Source organism: Nyctibius grandis, chromosome 3 (genome assembly GCF_013368605.1).
Source record: "Nyctibius grandis isolate bNycGra1 chromosome 3, bNycGra1.pri, whole genome shotgun sequence".
Lineage (NCBI taxonomy): Eukaryota > Metazoa > Chordata > Aves > Nyctibiiformes > Nyctibiidae > Nyctibius > Nyctibius grandis.
The window spans coordinates 36,685,007-36,706,986 of NC_090660.1; the positions used below are offsets into that span (position 1 = coordinate 36,685,007).

Consider the following 21,980-nt stretch of genomic DNA (forward strand, 5'->3'; position numbering starts at 1 on the left):
GAGCTCTCGGTTCTCTGCTGATACAGCAGAGAGTCTAGGGTATTATTTAGAAATAGTCTCCATTAGGCAGAGTCTTCTCCTTTGGCCAATTTAAAGTAGCGATGACTGAGCTGCCTGCTGTAATTCCCCAAAAAACCCAATTGCAAAACCAAAGTGACGCAAGAGACTTTCTGTTTTCTTTTCCCTCAATTCATTTGCTCGACTTTTCCAGGCCGTATCAGTTCGTGGAACGCTGGCAACGACGATTCACCTAATGCGACGGATGACGCAGCAGATGAGATCATGGATCGCATTGTAAAGTCTGCCACCCAAGTGCCAAGCCAGCGAGCGGTGCCTAGAGAGAGGAAGCGGTCACGAGCAAATAGGAAGTCATGTGAGTGTATGGCTATTAAATTTCTCAAAATAAGCAAATGTGCAAATACTTATGTATATTGGTGTAGAAACCAGGCCTTTAGTAGGCAGACATGCATTGGTAGTTCATAGTAGCTTGAGTGTATACTTATGACCGGTGTATATTCCTCTTACTATTGTTTAAACGATGTTGTATGCAGTGGGTGACTCTGTCTTCTACAGAACTTGAAATATCCTTAGCCATAAGAGAAGAAGAATGGTTTACGGTGCTTTAGAGCTGATGACAGTACTTATTCATAACTAGAGAAGTCAAATCAGGACCTCAAATGGAGACTGCCTAAAATGCTATAAGGTGCTGTGAACTGGCATAAAGATTAATAGTTGTATCTCTAGCTGAATTTATTCAAAAAGCAAAAAGTAGTTTGAGGTATTTCACCATTTAAAATCTTTCTCTCTTGTGCTCTGTACTATCTTTCCGCAGCCCTGAAAATAAAATGTCTACCGCTGCTTGACTGCAAAGCAGTTATAGAGGAGCTTAACTTCCACTGGGAAGAAAAGGTAGCACATAAGGTGATCTTTCAACAGTGTAGTGTGGCCACTGGGCTGAGCTGCGGCACCTGAGTTTGAGTAGTTTGACTTCACGCTTTAGTAAATACAATGTTTAAGGGGTGATAATCTTTCTGGGTTTTTTTTCCTTATATGCAGAGACTACTGTGATTACTATGAGAAGGATAAGTACACAAAGAACATAAGCTTTTAGTGTTTAATGTCATTCACCATATGTGGCTTTTTCACTACCTTTCCATCATCTTTTTAGCATTTCTGGGAAGTTAGGACAAAGAGGAGACAACAACAGTGAGTGAAAAATCACAGATTTTCTTTTTTGTGGAATTGTTCTAACATAGTGGGTGATCAAAAACATTTGGTATAAGCAGTGATTGCTATAAACTAGCATGTGCTGAAAGCATATTCACTTTCCCCAACATACTAAGAAAGGAAATTCTGCATGTGACAAGAGTAAAAGCAAAATGGACACTCTGGTTAGATGAGCCAGACTCTAAGCAAAGAAAATGAGCTGGCACTGGATTGTCTGTCTTCCCATCATACCTTCCATCATACACTGTGCCGTACCTCTTTGTGGCATCACCTCCTGCTGCTACCCACTTCTCCACACGGTTCTGGTGTTCTGCACGTGCTGACTGCCCTAGATAGCTTGTGCATATCAAATAAACCTCCTGTATGTTTGCCTATTTCCGTGGTTTATCCCATGCTAAAATATTTCCTCTGTTAGCAACACTACCTTCATGCACACACACCAAAAAGTCTTATTTCTGCTTTTTAGCAGGTACCTTTTTCCCAAGGAAGCACTTGCTGCAGGACAAAACAACAAAACAGGATAATGATAATAAAAATACTCTCTATTTTTCCATGGGGCTGGCTTTTATATTCAGTAAAAACATTAACAGGGATTAAGCATTCGGTAAATGTTTAGGCTGGGACTGATTTCCATTGTAATTAATCATGACAGAATCCAGCTCTTTTGCTTGTTTGTTCTTCAAGATCTGGATGAGACTGTTAAGTGGATTAAAAGGCAGTTTCAAAACAAACATAAAGTTCAGTAGTTTAGCATCCCTTTCACCTGACATGTGCTGAAAGAAAGTGTGAAAGGAGAATATATTAACAGAACTGTTTCGCTCTGATAGATGGTCAATATACCTGGATGATGAATAAATGAAGTAGTTTAGCTCTAAAATACACTCAGCTGGACTGATAATATGGCATCTCCAGGAAATGAACAGAGACCAGCCCTTGCCAATGCATGATGTGAGTTAAACAAGCAGAAGATCTTCCAGGTACAAATATAACACTGGTCCTCCATAAACATATTAGAAAGTAGATTTTTAGGCATACTTTAATGATTTAGATTAGCAGACACTATGATATTTATTATCTGCAGAGCAAAGAGGCCCTATTATCTGACGGGTTTGATTCACCACCTTCAATCTTCAGGCTCCCATACACATCCTTTGGCTTTTGCCGTGAGCTTGGTATTCAATCTATTCATGGACATCAAAGCAAAACTCAGTTGAAAGGAATGATTTCCACTGTGCATCATGTTGCATATGTCTCATTGCTTTCAGTGCAGAACTGGAAATCTTGTCAGGCTTACTTAGCATTCAGCAAAGATTTTAGTGAACCTGAGCTGAGATACATGTTTTTAGCAAAATCAGAAACCCAAAAGATTTATACGCACGTGCACTGCAAACATTTCCTGTGGTTCAGGTAGAAGGTTCTCATGGGCAAGGGATGACAGAAAGTCAGAAAAATGACAAAAGACAAAAAAATGTGAAGTAAAAAGCAAGTGATACTCAAACCATTTATAACTAGGGGAAAACAGAAACAGGAACATGGAAAAGGTTAATTTAAATTCAAGAAATAGTTGTAATGGGAAAATGAGACGTTTTGGCATGTTCATTTGAACCATTTTACCTTTTGTAATTGTTGAGCAGCGTGGCTGTATCTGGTATGCAGAGAGCTTAGTTAGATCTTACTGACGTAGAAGAGTTTGAACTCTCAAGAGTTATCAGCAGAACTATAAATTGGGAGGAGTAATAAGGCAGGGAGTCATCCAACAAAAGACAGATGGAAACGTCTGTATCTGTTGGTTGAAGATATGAAGGGTCACTGATAAATCCAGATATGACTGAAGTAAACTGAAATGGACTACAGAAAGCTAAGGTACATGGTAAGTGCATAACAACTGAGTTCCTGTGATGATCTGCAGAGAAAGAACTTAATTCTGTGCTAGACCTTTACACAGTGAAGGTTTTTAAAGATAAAATTTGACATTTAGAAGTACAGTAACCAACTGGAAGTCTTTGCCTCATGACGGGTGTTCAGTGACCTGCCTACCAGACATACTGGAATGGTGTTATATATGAGAAAACAACATTACGGTTGTATTCATTCATTAAAACCCTCATCAGCCACAGGATTGAATGAGCCACAGAAACTGAAATGCTCTGTCACCTCTCAAGGTGGTCATTCAAAGACAGCTTCCTTGCCATGGGACGCTTCTGCTGTTATTTTTCTCTCTGACATCCTTATTCTGTGTGTAAACAACAGACGTCAGCCTCTAGAGATGTCAGTTCAGCATATTTTAAAAACATAAAATACAAATCAGGTTGAAAATATACTTTTTCTGCCCCCTCTTGAAGACTGAGGGCAGCTTTCTTTGAGAGTTTTTTATAACATTATGGGGAGCTGTTCAACTTAGCAAAGAAATAAAAAAATATATAATTAGAATTGTCTGGTTCTCCCATAAGGTTAGGATGACCTTCACAAATGATGCTGTAACAAACAATGAGTTTAAAGGAAAATTGGGATAAGGAAGTTTTAAGAATCCAAATTCCAGTGAATACAATTGCTGAAGTTAATTTTAGCAGCTTACAGAACAGTATTATGGGCATTGCACCAGTGGATTTGGGGAAATAAAAATGAAATTTTCTGTATGAGATACCAGTGAGATTTCAAAAAACAGTCAAGAAATGAGATTATTTAATACAGAGAGCTGAATTTAAAAAAATAACGTAAGGTAGATAAGCAGAGTTTGTTGTGAAGATTACAAGAAGTGAAGTAAGAGAAGAAATTATATAAAGAATAGGGCTGCTTAAAAAATTCTGTTACTAAATGAATTTCACACCACAATGAACCAGCCTGTGCTAATTGCTTCCAGTCGGGGGAAAAGAAAAATAGGTCTTATAGCCATAGCAGCTTTGAGTCAACAGAAGACACATAAGGCTAGCAGTACCATCCATAAGATAGAAATTTTACTTAAGTACATTTAATTAAAAGAAGCCCCCCAAAACTCCATAGTAGACAAATAGGAAGATAATGCTGCTTTCCATCTTGTCCTGGCTGTTTATTTAAAACATCCATCCCCTAACGTAAAATCAGTCCTCTCAGGATTAGACTCTTATGGAGGTGCCGTCTCTGTGTTGATCTCATTGAACTGAATGGATGTGTCTCAGGAGAATGATATGAGTCCCATGAGTCAGCATCATGAAATACCATACTCCAGTTTAATAATCGTGAATAAGTATATGGAAGGTATTCACACTAATTCTGGCGTACACAGAGCAATACTTGGAAATGTTGAGCCAAACAGGGCTGATTTCTTACCTCTGTGAATGGCCATGGCAGGGCTCTGAAAAACGACCAAGAGAAAGTTCTAAGGATTCGTTACCTTGTTCGAGTGCTGATTAAGCCACAGGGTAGCAAAACCAGACCAGCTGACTAGCAATTAGCTTAAGGCTAAAACATGAACCTGCAAGTATCTTCCTCCTTCTTCACAAATTGTTAGTGTTAGCAACCTTCATGCCTGAAAATATGTCTCCTGGCTCCCTGAAGTTAAGGCAGCAGTCAAGAGTGGGGATCCTGACACAGTCTTGCCAACAAATAATTTCAGATAACTGCGCTAATGACGTAGCTCTTTAAAGACAGCTTGACTATACAGCACTGTTTGCATCTGGATCTTCAGCTGACCCTGAACGGTAAATGACAATGTAGGGCCCAGGTGTGACTCATATTTGATGGTGAGTAGCACAGTGGTGGCTGTACTGGATTCTGCTGGAGACACTGCATGAGGACGTTGCAGAGCAAGAGGCTTGTTTCCCCTACATTGTTTTATCTCAGAGTGTCTCTCTTATTTCTCTTAGATTTTATTAAAATAGAAAATCTACTTTAGATTTGAGTTAGAGAAATGGGTTTGGAGCAGATAATAATTGAATCAGAATTTAATCCGATATTTGAATGAGACTATCAAAATAATTTGTGATGTTTAGAAAAGAGAGAGGAGAGACGTGATAATGCCTTGTTCTTTTATTAGGCTTTGGAATCACATGTTAGCCTAATAAACCTTGAGACCTTTGAGATATGGAAACATCTCATAAGAATTTAATGATTTATTTGCGTAATGACTTGAAGGAGTAAAAAATTCTTATAGTCATTACGCAGAAATGGATCTGAGGCACCACGCAAGTAATCTGTCAGACTCATATGAGTGGACTGTGGAGGAGATAGGAATTGAGTCGAGATTACCTGAATCCTAGACAAATAAGCTCAGGGCTGGTGGATTCAACTTAACTACAGGACATCCCGGGTCAGGTATTTCATACTAAATTCCACCTTCAGTAAAAGTGAAATAGGAGTTAGCACACTGTCATCAGGTGCCGAAACATGGGAGAGAGCCCTGCCAAAGGACCGGGCATGGAGACAAGCTTTAGACAAGTTCTAGTAACACATGAAGCGCTGCTTTGGAATAAATGTGTTTGTAAGCGAACAAAATACTAGATGGGAGACTATTTGAATCCAAAGGTGTGTAATTTTTGTTTGGCATTCATAGGGTGCTTCAGTTAACTTTTTCTTCTTCTTTTCTTTGTTTTTTTATTATTTTTCATTTTCATGTCTCTCCACTTTTTCTGGCTATGAAAAGACACAGAAGTGCCAAAATACCAGGAGGGAGACTGTTCTGGTATTTATAGCCTGACTAAAAGCAGGAGTTAATGGAAATTATGCTTCTAAAAAAATAAAAGAAGAAAGTCTATATAAAATGCTTTAAAGGCAAGCAACTTCACTTAGAATTTGCAACTAATTATTTAGGATTTGAGTAACTGGACCCTATCAGGAGTTAGAGGAGGGGGCAGAGTAATCTCGTTAGTGATGCACATTTAGCAACAATTCTTTGCATTTAGAAAAAGTAAATGTATCACCGATGGTATTTAGTATAAGAGTCTGTTTGTCCTCACACAAAGTACTGAGCCTTCAGAAGGTCAATACCCAGTTAATAAAAATCTAATTATTGAATGAAAACAGAACGTGAGATAAAGCCCGTACAACTCTGGCAGCTGGAAAGTTATCTCCATTAGATGCCAAGATAGCTAGTGTCTTTTGGATGCCTTTTAAGTAATACATTCTTTCATCCTTAGGATGACAAGATCTTTGCAAAAATGACAGAACTAAACTCCATGATCTACAATAAATAAAAATACAAACAATAAATAAAAATTATTAATAATAGTTAATGAATGAATAATAAATACAGTTGACCACAGTAAGCTGTAGAAATTGATGTACCTGATCAGGGTGAGGCCTGTGTAGTCCCGTATGTCATCTGTGCCAGAGGCCAGCATCAACAGCTGTAGGAGGAAAAACAGGAGAGGTAGAATTAGTTGAGTAGCGTATAGGTCTCATCATGAGTTTTAATAACTGTAAATCAGTGTATTTAATTGAAGCATGAGGCTGAATAGCCCGTTCCATATTTTCAGTTTTGTCAGTTGTAATTGATGACATATATAATTGCGATTGTTGATATTAATACCATTTCTAAGCAGATAGGTATTTATTTATGAGTGTTCTGTTTCTGCTTTACAATATGTATTACATTTATTTTTATAGCTTTCTTTTAAGATAACTGCTCTTGACAGACGGGGTGGACATTCTGCTTTTTAACTGTTCAAATCTGTGGTATCTATGTATTTTGTTGGCAGTCTCCATGAGTTTCAAACTGTATCTTTAATATCTCAAGTTTTGTTCAAGAGTGTTTGCCTGGTCCTAGCACTGTGAAAGTGTAATTGACATCATTCTGCACAGTTCTACATCACGTAGCCTTCAAAACAAAAGGGTTTTTAAAGCCTGGTTTAAAAATCTAGTAAAAAAATTTGCTTGTAAAAGAGGCTTAAATTCATTTTCCAGTCACTGTTTTAGAGGATTCTATGAGACATTTCTATAATGAGTTTTATTCGGATATAAATTATTTGGTTTGGGGCTCCTATACTCAAACTTTCTGCTTGAAACAGCTTTATCTTTTTTATATAAGGAAAATGAGATATAAAATTAACCCAGCCTGTACCATTAAGTACATTCCTTAACTTTGCATTGGATTCCAGTATCAGTATTTAGAGATACTGTGGGATCTAGTATTTGCTCAAAATTGAGCAGCATTGTTTTAATACAACAACTGAAAAGAAGGTGAGAAGTCATGGCATTGATCTGTGAAGTCAGAACTAAGTATGTAATGTTTACAAAAAATACTTATCTTTTATCCCTGATTATTTCAGTTCACAGGGAGAAAACAGATGTTGAACACTACACAGACACTCACATGCTCATGTATGTTACATTACCCAAGCACAGAGGACATGATGTAGGTGCAAGGAGAAAACTGCTGCTATAATGGGTTGTCCCTAGTGATTTTGGAGTGGCTGTCACCTCATGGGATTAAATGCCTGCCCAGACATGCTGCTCTGTAGAGGAAGAGGTAGCCACTGCTCAGTTTTTGCTCTTAGCAAAGAGTGCATCCTGGTAACAGGTGAAGCTTGTGTCCCAGCAGGATCCTACAGCATAGGCAGACCATTGGCATGTCCTTGTGCTCTGTCTCCGGCACTGGGAGAACCAAAAAGGGGGAGTGCTCTGCAGCTTCCCCTGGGCTTCTAGATAAGGATTTACAAAGGCTGGAATTTCTCTGGCCATCTCTTCTTGTCCAAATGGCACTTTCTTTATTGCAGGAAAAAACAAGCTGCAGGTAATGTGGGAGAAACTGGCGAGAGATGAGCAGCTGATAAAGAGCAAGTGATGTCAGTATACATAGGAAATAAAGCTGTTCATATTCCCAGGGCACAGAATATTGGTATTGACATTTTCTGTATAAATACTTTTGTTATGGTATACACTTCTGGTACTTTTTCAACCGTAGTTCTGTAGAAAAAAACTAATTTTACTTCATTTGTTTGCATCTTACAAGAGATACAAATAGTTGTTTTCACTTTTGCCAGTTTGCCATTCACTGCGTCAGTGAATTCATCTATGTTACCCTCTGTTTGCATTTTAGTTGTCATATTTTAAAGGTATATTTCAAGGCTTTTGAATTCTTGACACAGGATTCATTCCCAAAAGTGGGATACGTGAGTTTTAAGTATTAAAAAAATATGTATGTTTGAGTTGCACGCTGTTAGCCCTAAGTTGATAGGATATGTATTTTGTTTGGTTTCTTTCCATATTAAAGTGGCTTTCAAGTTTACCTCCAGTCAGTAATTTACTCCTTGTTTACTCCTGAAAGATGATGATCCTTTTCAGCATCCAAGTAAGAAATCAGCAGCAGTGAGTTGCTGGCTGGCGAGATCACAGAGCTGTTACGGAAAGTGCTTCACATGAGAATGAGAAAAGACAGGGAAGTACAGGGTTGCTTTTCAAGTGGCCTTACAAAAGAAGTGCAGTAACAAAAGGATTTCATATATGGCTTTCCAGAAGAGCATCGCGATATCCCGGCTGCCAAGGAGAGCCCTCTGCTGCCACGTAGGGGTTTAGCACAGGGATCTGTGAAGGCAGGAACTGGACTACGCTTGGATGCGAGTGTCAAACGTGTTTGGAGGGAAGTCTCTCTTAGAAGATGAACAAAAATGTTTCACACACAGCTATTTTGAATTTATCTTGCCCCAGCACTATGGTAAAAAAATAACATATATGTATATATATGGCTTTCTCTAAGCAGAATAACACCACCTGTTTAGCATAATTACAAAATTGTTTTGATCATAGTTATTTTTAATCTGATTGGCTTGTAGAGATGATGCCATTTACTGTTCTATTTCACAGCACGGATTCCTAATGGAGATAATTAATTTGCATTCCGTAGAGCCCAGGTGGTCAAACATGGTCGCACTCCTCTGCCGAGTCACTCTCCGACAGACAGCTCTTCATTCACAAGCCTGAGCTACCCTCTTAGTGGGTCATTTTAAAATTTCAAATGGAATGTATAGGCCGCATGCCCGAAACACTTGGGTTAGATGGCTTACTTTCTGTATCCCATCTCCTGCCTTTTTTTTTTGTCCTGTGCGTTGTAAATCTGATCTTGAAAATAGTATATAATGCTTATATGCAGACTCGGTTGTTGGTAAGCTGTATGCTCTTGATGCTTTACCTATGAATAGTGGAATCACTTCTGACTGGTGAAGTTAAGTGGGAGAAATGATGAAAGAGATAGCAGCAGTAACTTTTTACAGTGGCGTTCACAGAAGTCCTAAAAATTAGGGGGGTTTTGTCACAGAAGGTTTTCAAGGAAGGAGTTAAGTCTTCTTTTCTTCTTCACTGTTGGGACTATGTAAATGATGATCTGTGAAATACATGAAGTTGGAAACCTTAACAGTTTCACTACATGTTAAATATTACTTTAAAACCAGTATATTCTTCATGCAGCCCAGGTTCTCTAAAGCAATGTTACTTTCTGTTCCCTATAATGTAAGCCACCTGGAGATGAAACACAACTTAAGCTTTCCTTACAAAATGCCACTTTGTCCTTTTCCACCGCTGGGCTCCTCTGTATGTCACAGCCACCATAAGTTACACCAGGAGACGGTTGTGAACTACAGAATTTCTTGTTAGGAGAGACTTGTGCCATCTATGAAGTGCTGTCAGGACTCAAAGCAAAGCTGCATGGTAATAATAATACATAGTAATACGTTGTTTCCTAGAGTTTTCTATGTGGCTGACCCAGATAAAGACAACATTTCAGTTGGCTGTACTTCTTCAGAGAAGAAGTGTAAAATTTGTGTAAGAAAATTTCTACACATAATGTTTTAGTGTTTTTATTAAGCGTTTAGGCCTACTCATATTAAACAATGATACATGCATAATTAAACATGAGTATAACTTATATAGATAGTGACATAAAAATACACAAATGCAGAAAAGGATTAAAATGAGAGAATATGAGCGTGACTGTCTGGATTGAACCTTTGAGTTGCAAGTTGCAATTGATGGACTCATTGGAGTAATGTCCAAGCGAATATATTAAATGTAAATATATGCAAAAATAGACTGAGTGTGCAAGCTGGGTGTGGATAAGTAAAAGAAAATAAAACTAAGATACATGAAATGAGATGATGGAGCTGGCCTGTGTTGCCTCTTATAATCTGCCTTTCCTGCTGCCCTCACTGTGTAATTTACAGCCACCTGGAATTCTCTTTGTTCCAAATCCGCAATTACCAGCTGTATAACTTTGCAGCTGAGCCCAAAAGAAAGTTCTGTGGCTGCTACATCCTTTTGTAATAGGAATGACACTAATTCTACACTACAAGTGTAGACACACATGCCAAAAGCCATTGCAAATGCAAGAATAAATGGTGCCAGCCAGACTGATCTTAACTGTTCATTGCATCTTAAAAAAAAAAAACTTAGGGAGGGGGAAATGGGGAATGCTATTTGCTCTTTAAAAAACAACCAACCCCTAGGTAATTGTATTCTCTGACAAAGCTACACTTAGGGAATTACTCTCTTTAAAAAAACATTCCCAGTGTACTGTGAGAGCTATGTATCTGTGTAGATTTTGACCCAACAGGCAGAGTCAAATTCATTGAGCTCATCATAAGCACATTGCATTCTGCCAGGATATCAAATAAAATTCTAGATTTCCCGATTAACAAAGAATATCATGCCCTCTGACCCCAGAAAAACAACATTTAGTTTCTTGGTTATGGGATCTCAGCAGGCCTTTCTTGTGACAAGAGTAAAAGTTATTTTCTCTCTCTGTTATGTTTCTTTAGCAAATGTTTTAAAAATTGCTTAAAGAACCTAAAAGGTCATTTGAAAGTCTTATTTTTATTGTCACTGCCTCCAAAATACATTCCATAACTCAGTTTAATGTGATCTTCAGCAGGCCAAGAGTTTTACAAGCCAAGATACTATGTCTAGTCCAGTTAGAGACATGACAGAGTTCAGTGAAGAGGGGAGAGCGAAGATCTAGTTTGAGAAATGTAATTTTGCAATGCCTATAAAACATGGAAGGAAAATATCTCTCTGCATTCAATTTTGATGACTGAACGTGTTCATGACCTTTTCTAAGATATAGGAACCCTACCAAGCGCTTCATGATGAAACAAGACAAATGTCTGAAGACATCTGCTTAACAGCATGTTAAGACAAGGTTCACCCACCTCCCAGGGTAGTCCCTGCTCCTGTAGATAACTCAACTTTCTCCTGGCTTCATCACCCACAAGCTTCCGTAGTCCACAAGCCAGTGCAGAGAATAGTGGGGCAGGAGCTTGTGCTACTACTGATACCGCATCTATCCGCTGTATCTTCAGATGAGGAAATGTACTGTGTGTAATTTGCACATATTAATTATAATTTTCATATAAAGAGACCCTTTATCAGGCCACTTTCATCTCCCTACGTACAAAATACTTCAAATTACAAGTGGATTCATCTGTGTCAGATTGGCCTGTTGCATTGTAGGGGCAAGAATTCACTCATTTGAGTCTGGACCGTGATTCTGTCAGCTGTTATCCTTCCAGTTACCTGCTGATGGTAGACAGCTTTAATCTTGCCAGTAGTCACAGTACTTTGCAGTATTTGGCCCCACACACTTAGTTTCTACAAGTCAGCAGCCATCACTGTTTATGGGAACCATTGTCACTGAAAAAGCGTATTTGCTTTTTATTAAGAATTTTCTTGACAATCTCATTATGACCGCCAAAGTCCTACATTGTTTGGAGGTCTTTTCTCCTAACTGCTGGCCTTAAAAGCTTAGGTCGCTGGAATATCTTAAACCCAAGTCATCTTTCTCTGTATCTGGAGATTCTGAGAGAAATCTTGCTCGTGTAAAGAAGACTCCTTAGTTTTCTTCCTTGTTTTTCCATGAAGATGGTTTCTACCATGGTATTTTAACTCCCGATAACGACTTCTGAATATAAACTCCTGTAATTTTCTTCAGAGAGACCTATATGTTTTTGTAAATCCATTTGGCTTTTCCTAGTAAACTACTAATCCCATAATCTAGGTTTATGGAGGAATTTAAACAACTGTATTCTGCTTGGTGGTAGTTACAGAGGCACATGTTTCCCTTCCCTCTGTTAGACAGAGTTAGTCAGCCCCAGTTACTTGTGCAGTAGTAATTCTACTGATCTAATTGTACTGATCTAAATAATGTAAAGATTATTCCAGATTTACATTGTCATAAATAAGACCAGAATTTTGCTTATTCTGGTACATGACCAGCGTTAGCTGAGCACCTTAGTTCCCATTTAATGTTTACAAACAGGAATAATAATTGCTTGTTCCCTCACTCTTCCTGTCTTACCATCTGACCAGAAAAATAGCTTTGTTTTACAGTGGTTATTGTGCTCAGTTTGCAAATGTGAGTGATTGTGGTCTGAGACAGTTGGTGATATGTGTGAGTGCAGTCGTGAATATGTTTGGTTTGACACTTCTGCAAAAGTGTCTAAAATGTGGAAATTTGTTCTGCATTCAGTTTCCCAGTTCACTTTTGCCTTTGGTGGGAAGATGTAATGTCATCTAGACAGCCATCCTGTGAAAGTTCAGTCTCCTGTACGCATATTTTTTCTCTGATGATGGACAGGCTCCTTGGTTGAACAGTATAGCTGCTGTGCATAATTCATGTCCACAGAGGAGGAATACTCTATTACGGAGCAATGTCCACTCCCACTTTGAGTCTAGTGAGAGAGACATTTGGCTGGTCTCTGGTAATCTCTTTTGCAAATCAGTTGTATTAGTCTGTGTTAACATGACTCTACTGTTTGGTGGCCGAGCTGGCTATGGTCTGCGTTTGGATCCCGATGCATGTTATAGAGGGTACAGCAAAAAACATGTTCAGGGGAGAGGCAGCGCAGGCAGGTAAGCAGGTGAACTGCACAGGGAAATCTTTGCTTTTAATGAGACAGAAATGTTTCTAGCGGAGTCCCTCAAGGGTCGGTACTGGGACCAGTTCTATTCAATATATTCATTAATGACTTGGATGAGGGAATAGAGTGCACTGTCAGCAAGTTCGCTGATGACACCAAACTGGGAGGAGTGGCTGACACAACGGAAGGCTGCGCAGCCATTCAGAGGGACCTAGACAGGCTGGAGAGTTGGGCGGGGAGAAATTTAATGAAATATAATAAGGGCAAGTGTAAAGTCCTGCATCTGGGCAAGAACAACCCCATGTACCAGTACAAGTTGGGGACAGACCTGTTGGAGAGCAGCGTAGGGGAAAGGGACCTGGGGGTCCTAGTGGACAGCAGGATGACCATGAGCCAGCAGTGTGCCCTTGTGGCCAAGAAGGCCAATGGCATCCTGGGCTATATTAGAAGGGGTGTGGTTAGCAGGTCGAGAGAGGTTCTCCTCCCCCTCTACTCTGCCCTGGTGAGGCCGCATCTGGAATATTGTGTCCAGTTCTGGGCCCCTCAGTTCAAGAAGGACAGGGAACTGCTAGAGAGAGTCCAGCGCAGAGCCACGAAGATGATTAAGGGAGTGGAACATCTCCCTTATGAGGAGAGGCTGAGGGAGCTGGGTCTCTTTAGCTTGGAGAAGAGGAGACTGAGGGGTGACCTCATTAATGTTTATAAATATGTAAAGGGCAAGTGTCATGAGGATGGAGCCAGGCTCTTCTCAGTGACATCCCTTGACAGGACAAGGGGCAATGGGTGCAAGCTGGAACACAGGAGGTTCCACATAAATATGAGGAAAAACTTCTTTACGGTGAGGGTGACCGAACACTGGAACAGGCTGCCCAGAGAGGTTGTGGAGTCTCCTTCTCTGGAGACATTCAAAACCCGCCTGGACGCGTTCCTGTGTGATATGATCTAGGCAATCCTGCTCCGGCAGGGGGATTGGACTAGATGATCTTTCGAGGTCCCTTCCAATCCCTAACATTCTGTGATTCTGTGATTCTGTGTGTTTCTGCTGCAGCTTTCTTGTATTTGTTCTTTCACTCCTGATATAGTTCATTTTGATATAGAAATAAGCATTGGGTGATTCACTGAGACCTTAAGACCCTAAGGTATTTCATAGCTCATGTCTAAAAATTAACATTTGTCACCGTGGTCATTTGGATATCAAATTTGAGAAGTAAAAAGGATGCCAGTGACTCAAAAGTCCATGTTAGGTATTCTGCACCATGGAGACGAGAGCATTTTTTGAAGTGTATTGCTTTTCTGGTGGTACTTTTTTCATCTTTCTTAATCTTAGTACCCTTGTGCTGCTTTAAGCTAAGCTTTGTTAAACTTGGAAGATGTTGCTGATCAGTATTGTCGGAAAAAGTGGATATCATAAAAGGCTGCCATGCAGACTCATAGTGGTGTTTTAGTAAGCATGTAAATACTGTAGGAGAAAGGATGGGGCCTGGAAGAAAAACTTTCAAGTATGGGTTTGATAATGGAGAAATAATGACACATGTGGCACTCCCAGCTCATTTGATTAACCTCAGTAGCTGATGAAAGCAGTTTGACAATCAAACATAGATCACATTCGTCCTACCTGCATGGTACCACATGTTCAGCTACGCCGTATTTTCCCTTTCTCTTATTGTTGTGTTTTCTATACCAATCCATTCCCTCCTCTCACTCCTGCTAGACCCTTGAGTGTGACCACCCAGTTTCAGTTACACGGACTGAAAATCTTAATAAGTTAGAGGTCTTAATTGTGCTAGATGATAGCGATGCAACAAGTCCTTAACCTCTGCCTGCAATTGGTTTCTCTAAGAGTTTCCTCTAGGCTTAATTATTTTGGGGCTCCAAATATATTTTGTTCCACATAAAGTCATTGTTTATGCTTTTCATGCAGCTTAAACTTCTGAATGTGCGTTTTGTACTTGAGGGACATCAAAGTATGGAGTGAAAACCCCATTTGTGTCTTGAACTAAAGCCTATTCACCAGAAAATTATGGCACCAGAAAAACTAGGAGGACACTAATGCTCAGTGTGTGCAGTCACATAGTCACTTGTTTCTGAATAAAAAAAAAAGGCAATCACACATTTTAAAAGTTTTATGTCGGGACTAATGTTCAGAACACTTCATAGAAAATTAAGAAACAAGACTTTGGCCTAGATTTATCATTTAAATTCAACTAAAATGCTGCAAGCTACTAATGGCAAAGATGATGCAAATAGGGTTAGGATGGGGGAACATTACAGAAGAAAGTGGAGCATGTATGAAGACAATAGTTTTAATGATCTGAATCAAGTATAAAATAGTCACATTTTTAATCTTTTAATTTTTGATTTTTTTTTTTTTACACCTTTAAAAGGATCACATAGGATTTAATAGTGATAAATTCAACTGAGCCCTATAAAGATCCAAAAGCTCTTTTAAAAAATATTTATGAAACTATAAAATAATAGTGCAGGTGATACTTCCTATAGACTGAAAATTAACTGATACAATTTCAGAGAAAAAAAAAAATCTTAAAATGCTGTGGTATTTTTCCTTAAAAGGCTAAATGTCAATGACAAATGCCTTTTTGCCTGACTGTTTGGAGTTGGTGGGTACTTGATGCTCCCATGAGTTTGGCATAGGGCATTACTAAGTATTTCTGAACTTGAGGCCCTGAGTACATAGCAACTTTTGATTTGACTCAGCTTGCATGTTAACTGGGTTTTTTTTCAGCTGAAAGTCGTGTAATTATCGCTTCTAATTGTTTGCATTTTCTTTATTTTTTTTTGCCTGCTTTTGGAATTTATGACCATCCAGTGAGAAGGACACTAAAGAGTGGACTGACACCAGAAGAAGCCAAAGCACTGGGCCTCATCAGCACCTCTGAGATGCAGGTTTGAAATCCCAGAGGAGGCAACAAGAAGAGCCGTTCATCTGAAGCACACAGGCTGACAACCCTTCAGTGCAGCATTGACCTGCCAGCCTCCTCTGCTGCTCCCAACATCCCATCCTCTGTTAGTTCGATTTTAATAAGCAACAAAAAGTGAAACCCCACAGCCAGGGCAGAAGAAGGGTGTGCTGCATCTCAGCACGACATCCGGACACTAACTGAGAAAGTATTTGAGTGCTTGTAGGTGAAAGCATATGGCTTCTTCTCTCATGGTGTGTTGATGTGGGTACGAGGGGACTCTCTCTGAGTTATCTGTCATGTGAGCTGTGTTTACGTTGGCTTTCCTTGTGCCCTGTTTTAGTCATTGTAAATGTATAGCATTTTTTCAATGCAAGGAACAGTTCTTGAAGAGGCAAAATAACTCCTGTTACAGCAACCCCAATTTTCCTGAAGCAGATTCATTAAGCAAAGATGCACAGTCTGTGCAGCCCTGTGGTTTGTTTGGGGTTTTTTTTATTATTTTGCCACCAAAGAATGTAAAAATGTATGTGTACCTTTGTATATGTACAGAATGAATGTGTGGACATGTGTGTGTGTATCTATACACATACAGTCATGGTGTGAAAACATGCTCCTGCTGCAGCTAGCTGGACCATGATTTTCACTCTGGGGCCTTACCGTTCCACCTGTACAGGAGAAAAAGAATGTCTTTTTGTAGGAACTCAGTGTTGTTCAATGGGATTCACCCTATGGGGCAGGAGATGGCCTGCAATACAAGTGGAAAGTTTATGATCCTGAATTCATGTGTATTAATGCACACTCATACTGTACATAGCAGCATGCACATAGAGGAGGGGACACAGAATACCTCCCTCTTGTTGAGCTATGGCTGTACTCTGCATTTGTACAGTTTCAAAAGAGATCTATGCCAACAATTTTACATACTCTATAAATGCATTCAGATGCTAAGATCAAGAAGTTTTGTTCACTTGCCTGTGCCCTTCGTGCTGCTTTTCTTTGCTGCAAGATAATGTGGCGGTGATTTTATTTCAGATTAATGGATCTGAATATGAAATAGCCCTGCTAAAAGCCTGCTGTGTTTTTGCTGTTCTTTACTCTTTTTTTTGTGATTATCCTTGATGCAAGTGGAGAGGGTGCCACAGTGAACACTCCAATATGTTTGCCCTTATCTCTTGTTTTATAACTGACTTTTATAACTACCCTCAGCACGTGTTTGAAGAATCTTTAGTCAACTCATCTGCCTTTAAGTGGAGGACATATACAGCAGCAAAGATTAATTGAACAGTCACCCTAGCCAGTGCAGAAGCATTTTGAAGAGAACAGCAAATAAAAATAACGTAAAAGGAAACTTTTTAAGCCAAAGTCTGTGTATGGCCAATTGATCCTCAAGGATGCACAAGATTATCTCTTTCCATTGCCTTAGCCTCTAAGATTAAGGGTGTGACTGCACATCAGTAACAGCTGAGGCTTCCTTCAAGCTAGTTAACTGGGGAACTAGTGAAGTAGGGTAGCGAGTTAACTGACTTCGATTTTGGCTGCAAAACACACTTGAGAAGTAGAATTAATAGTCTGTGCTGGGCTCCTCATGCCGTAGCTATGTTGCTGCTGGCACCGAAGCTAGTTCAGGTACATCAACAAGTTGTTCTACTCTGCTGTCATTAAGGACAGGATAATCACTGAAGATGAACACAACAAACCTTTGAAACCTCAGTCATCTTTCACATCGCACTGAGCACAGCATCCAAGTGATCAGAGAACCAGGTAGCTGACAACACTGCAATGAGATCTGTGGTGGAACATCCTATCTATGCTGTCCCTGTCTTGATCCTAACATTTCATTCTTTATTTGCTGTTGCCTTGGATCTTCATGTGTCAAAATCCGTGGGTAAAATGTCACTAATGAGCAAAGGTTCTTAAGGATAGCATTGAGCTTGATCTGATTTTCCCCTCAGCTTGTTAAAAAGACGATTGTACAAGTAGGCAGAAGGTAGTAGTTGTGTAATTAATAAAATGTGTTGTGTATGAAAAGGAGGAAGCTGGTTAGGAAACAGAAGCGGCGTATAATTAATCTCACTGTAAAATAAGGAAGACCTATGAGCATCCTCATTTTAAAGTGGATGTTTATGTGCTGCTTACCATTATGGACTTTTAAAATCTCTCTTAAGGATGCTTAGAACAAAGAAATGAAGGTAATAGGGGTTTGTGGAGGTCTTGGAGGACTGAAACAAGAGGAAGACACCCTGAATGTAATGGTTATGTTGAACTGTTATACTGGTGAAGTGATAAAAGAAGCCAAAATGTAACAAAATGCGTTTATGTTGACAGACATCCTATATTTGATTGGAGGGAGAAAATCAAACAAGTTTTTAAAACTGAATATTTTAATTAAAATATGCTGAATGTGCATAGTAGGTGGCTGTTGGTGACCACTTGCTAACAGGAAACAAATTTGTGTTTCATTTAGACATAGTACAGCATCTGTGTCTGAAACATAACATAGCTGATGAATTACTAATAGTTGGGCATATGTATTTTCCAGGAATTGTGCAAAAATTGTGTAAAACTTCATATACTCCTTATCGAGGAGAAAATTAAATATGGGGAGTGGGGTTAGAATAAGTTCAGGAAAAAAAAGCTGGTTTCTTTCAGATTCTTTGGATGCAAGTGTCTCACATGTGAAGTATATTCTTCCTTGTCCACTTTTCCATTATGTTTGTTTTTCTGTATTTTTGCCTAAGTTCCTGCTCTCTATCTGTAAAACTGATACCAGTTTTTCTGAAGGACAACTTGGTCTTGTTGTGCAGCAGTATACAGTAAGATTAATTCCACTGTCCTCAGTGTTTATTGCAACAAGATCATCAAACACAGTAACAATGCAGTAACTACCCAAAAGTTTTCCATTTCTGATCATGATAAAAAAAATCTGTAAGGTGGCAGTATTTCCTCTGGAGTCTGCTAGCATGTCCTGACTGTGGGACCCTTCATCTAACTAGTGGATTCCAGATGAAATGGAGGAATTGGTTATATTGGCATGCCTTTGTCTGTCTGTCTAATCAGGTTGTAACCTTCAGGATTTGAGTTCCTGCCTGTCCCTCCATCATCAAAAGAGCCCACCATAAGGATGTAACAGTTGTTTTAAAATGTGTGTGAGATATGGATTGGTTTTGTGACAAATACAAAGCTCTTGGAAACACGGTGTAGTAACACATGTTCCCATGTCTCACTTAAGAGATCCGTGAAGGCTGTTTAAACACTTGCAGGCATAATAACTACCTCTCTTCTCTTACTCATAGTACCAGTCAGCTGCAAATATAGTGCCCAGAGTTTTGTATCTCCACCAAGCTCTCAGAGTCACTGCTGGTGTTCATTTCAGCACCCATCTGCTGCCAATAACTTGTCTGTCTACCACCATAATGCCTTCCTGATTTGGATGCCGAGGTAAACTTTAGCGTATGAAGTGGCCGACAAAGGGAAGCTATCCTAATTTCCTTTCATCTCCCTCAATGTTTAAAAGCAGACTGCATAAAAATACTTCATATTCCCTCACTCCCAACTGAGGGATAACTTTCAGTAGCAGTTATGTGGCTGCGGTGAAGAAACACCCCCAGGGAATGCTGTGTGCCACAACAGAGAGTGAAAGATCCCTCACAAAAATTAAACTCATCACTCTTCACCTTTCAGTAAGGCCAGGCACCAGGCTCATGGATTCCAGATGTTTTATAGCCCCTTGGCTGCTACATGTGACCCTTCTTTTTGATAGATTCCTGTCCATAATCCAAAATCAACAAAAAAAATGGTGTTTTAATGAGGGTCTTTCTTGCTCCGATAAATACTGGAAACAGCGTCAAAAGCAGTTTTCAAAATACATTTCTTTTTCTCTTATGAGCCCCTTTTATTGTAAATCTCTGTAGTGATTGACTCTTTCAGCAAAATAAGGCATCAGATTTGTAGATAGAACAAGACTTTGGCTTTAGCTTAATAGAAAGTCACATGTGAATATCTAGATAAGAGTTCATGCCCCAATTTAACAGAAATGTGGAGTCAGAGTGTTGATGTGACTGAACAGCAAGGGCCTCCTGCAAGGTGCTCCATTCCCCCTCAAGGTACTAGGTAACGTGGCAGGGACAGCACCTTAAATCCCCTGTGTGCTGTGCTCTAAACGTAACCTGTTGAACACTAAAAGCCTTTGAAAAGTCACAAGTGAGGACTGCAACATCTGCTCTACGCCAGTGTCCCCAGTAGTGTAACAGCAAGTGTCTGTCCAAAACGCTTTAGAAACCATTTGGCCGATGGTAGTAGTCTGGATTCAGGTGCATGTACGCTGTGTGGTTATTGTTTTTACAATGCTTTGATTTCACCAAGATGAAATGGGGACCAGGTGGCAGCCTACCAGTTTCACATCCTTTATCCTCCTGCTGCAACTCGTAGGCAGCCGTACACGCTGCCTGCCTGTATCTAGAGGATGTAAGGGGACATGGTGTCAGACAGAAGAACAAGCATATTCCTCTCTCTTTTTCACTCCCATACGCTCACTACACACGTACTGCTCCTCTTGTTACCTTCGAGGCGGGTTGTGAGCAGTGAGCCTGACCCCGTGCCATGTTCGGATGATGGCTCTGCAGTTCCAGTGTCGGGATGCAAGAAACACTTGCCTAAGCTGTAAAGACTACAACTGTTGATGTCTTTCTGCAGGGAAAACTGCCAGGTACTTACAGACTCTGAAAGAAAATAAACTGAAGCATTTTTGAAACAGAAAATGTTTGGCCATAGGCAACTGTTGAAAATTATTTGCAAACACTTGAACAACATGTAAGGCCTACCTTGCTTTTTTTTGACTGGGACAGCAACTGGCTCAGTTGGCATTTCAGATGTGATCCCAAGAGGTTTTTGGCAGGCAGTTTAATAGTTACATAGCAAGTAATGCGAGGAGTTTCAGAGTTGTTGTATAGTTTTATGTTTACGCAAAAAAAAAAAAAAGTTATTTCTAATTAGTCCATTTCACATTGAGTGGCAGATAGAGATCTATTTTGTTTAATCACTATCTAATACAGAGGCTTCTGTGAAAGAAAAGGTTTATTTGTAGCATTGGGTGCATTTCTCCTTTTTAAAGACTGTTTTTGCACGTATAGTGTCCTTTTTTTGTGAGCTGGGAATTGTAAAAAAATGTAAAGTAGAAAAGAACGTGTTTCTTAGACAAAGGAGAAATACTGTAAAATTGTGTAAATGTCACTACTCATGTTTTTTCGTGTTCTGTGTAGCATAGTGTAAAATAGGCTTTCCAGCAGTGTTATTCTGTGAATTGTAATTTAAAAAAGAAGCCATGCATGGTCAGAGATATTATCTACAGGTCCTTTTGGTTGAGTTTTTGGTTTTGTTTGTTGTTTTCTCATTTTAGGTGAATTTGTTTTATGTTAAATTTAATTGTCCATGAAACTGCATTTTTGTTTCTCAGTTTTATTTCATAAAGAACTTGAATTACTCTGTAAGATTTTATTACACACGAAGCTCACCTACCGTTTGTATTGATCCTTCAGAAGCTTTGTCACATTTAGGGTAAACCAGGGGGATTTTCTTTTTAACACACCCCTCATCTGCCTCTTCTCCCCTGACTCTCCCCACTTTACTGTCTGGAAAGATGCAGTCACACTTTTTTTCTTTTTTTTTTTCCTGTGCCATGCAGGGTCAATGTGGAAAACTGACCGCAGACCTGTGTTCAAAATTTCTTAAGTAGTTTAAAAGCTCACCTCTACAGCATTATGTAAACACATCTTGCAATAAAGCTTTATAAAGCACTGACTGGGCTGGTTCTGATTTTGTTGATGAAGCCAATCATGGGAGCTTTGGTGGGAAATGGGTGGGAAGGGTGCTCATGGGTTGTTTTTCTCATATCCTCTAAGTACCTGCAAAGCCACCATGTGGACAACAAAACAGCTGCCATTAAACTATCTGGGTGGTTGGATCATAAAAAGCTGATCTTTTACCCCTGGTTTCACAGTTTGAGCCTAATTCCTAA

At 39.4% G+C, this 21,980-nt stretch overlaps 1 protein-coding gene across 2 annotated transcripts in view; it reads left to right on the top strand.

The window, feature by feature from the left end:
* The window catches only part of FHOD3 (formin homology 2 domain containing 3), a 433,451-nt gene extending 411,692 nt beyond the window's left edge, over window positions 1-21,759 (top strand). For both annotated transcript variants that reach the window (XM_068396058.1, XM_068396059.1), the window contains 2 exons: window positions 212-373; window positions 15,874-21,759. In XM_068396058.1, the coding sequence (XP_068252159.1) occupies window positions 212-373; window positions 15,874-15,956 (245 nt within the window). In that variant the 3' untranslated portion in view covers window positions 15,957-21,759. The remainder of the gene's footprint in view (window positions 1-211; window positions 374-15,873) is intronic.
* Window positions 21,760-21,980: the final 221 nt, after the last annotated feature.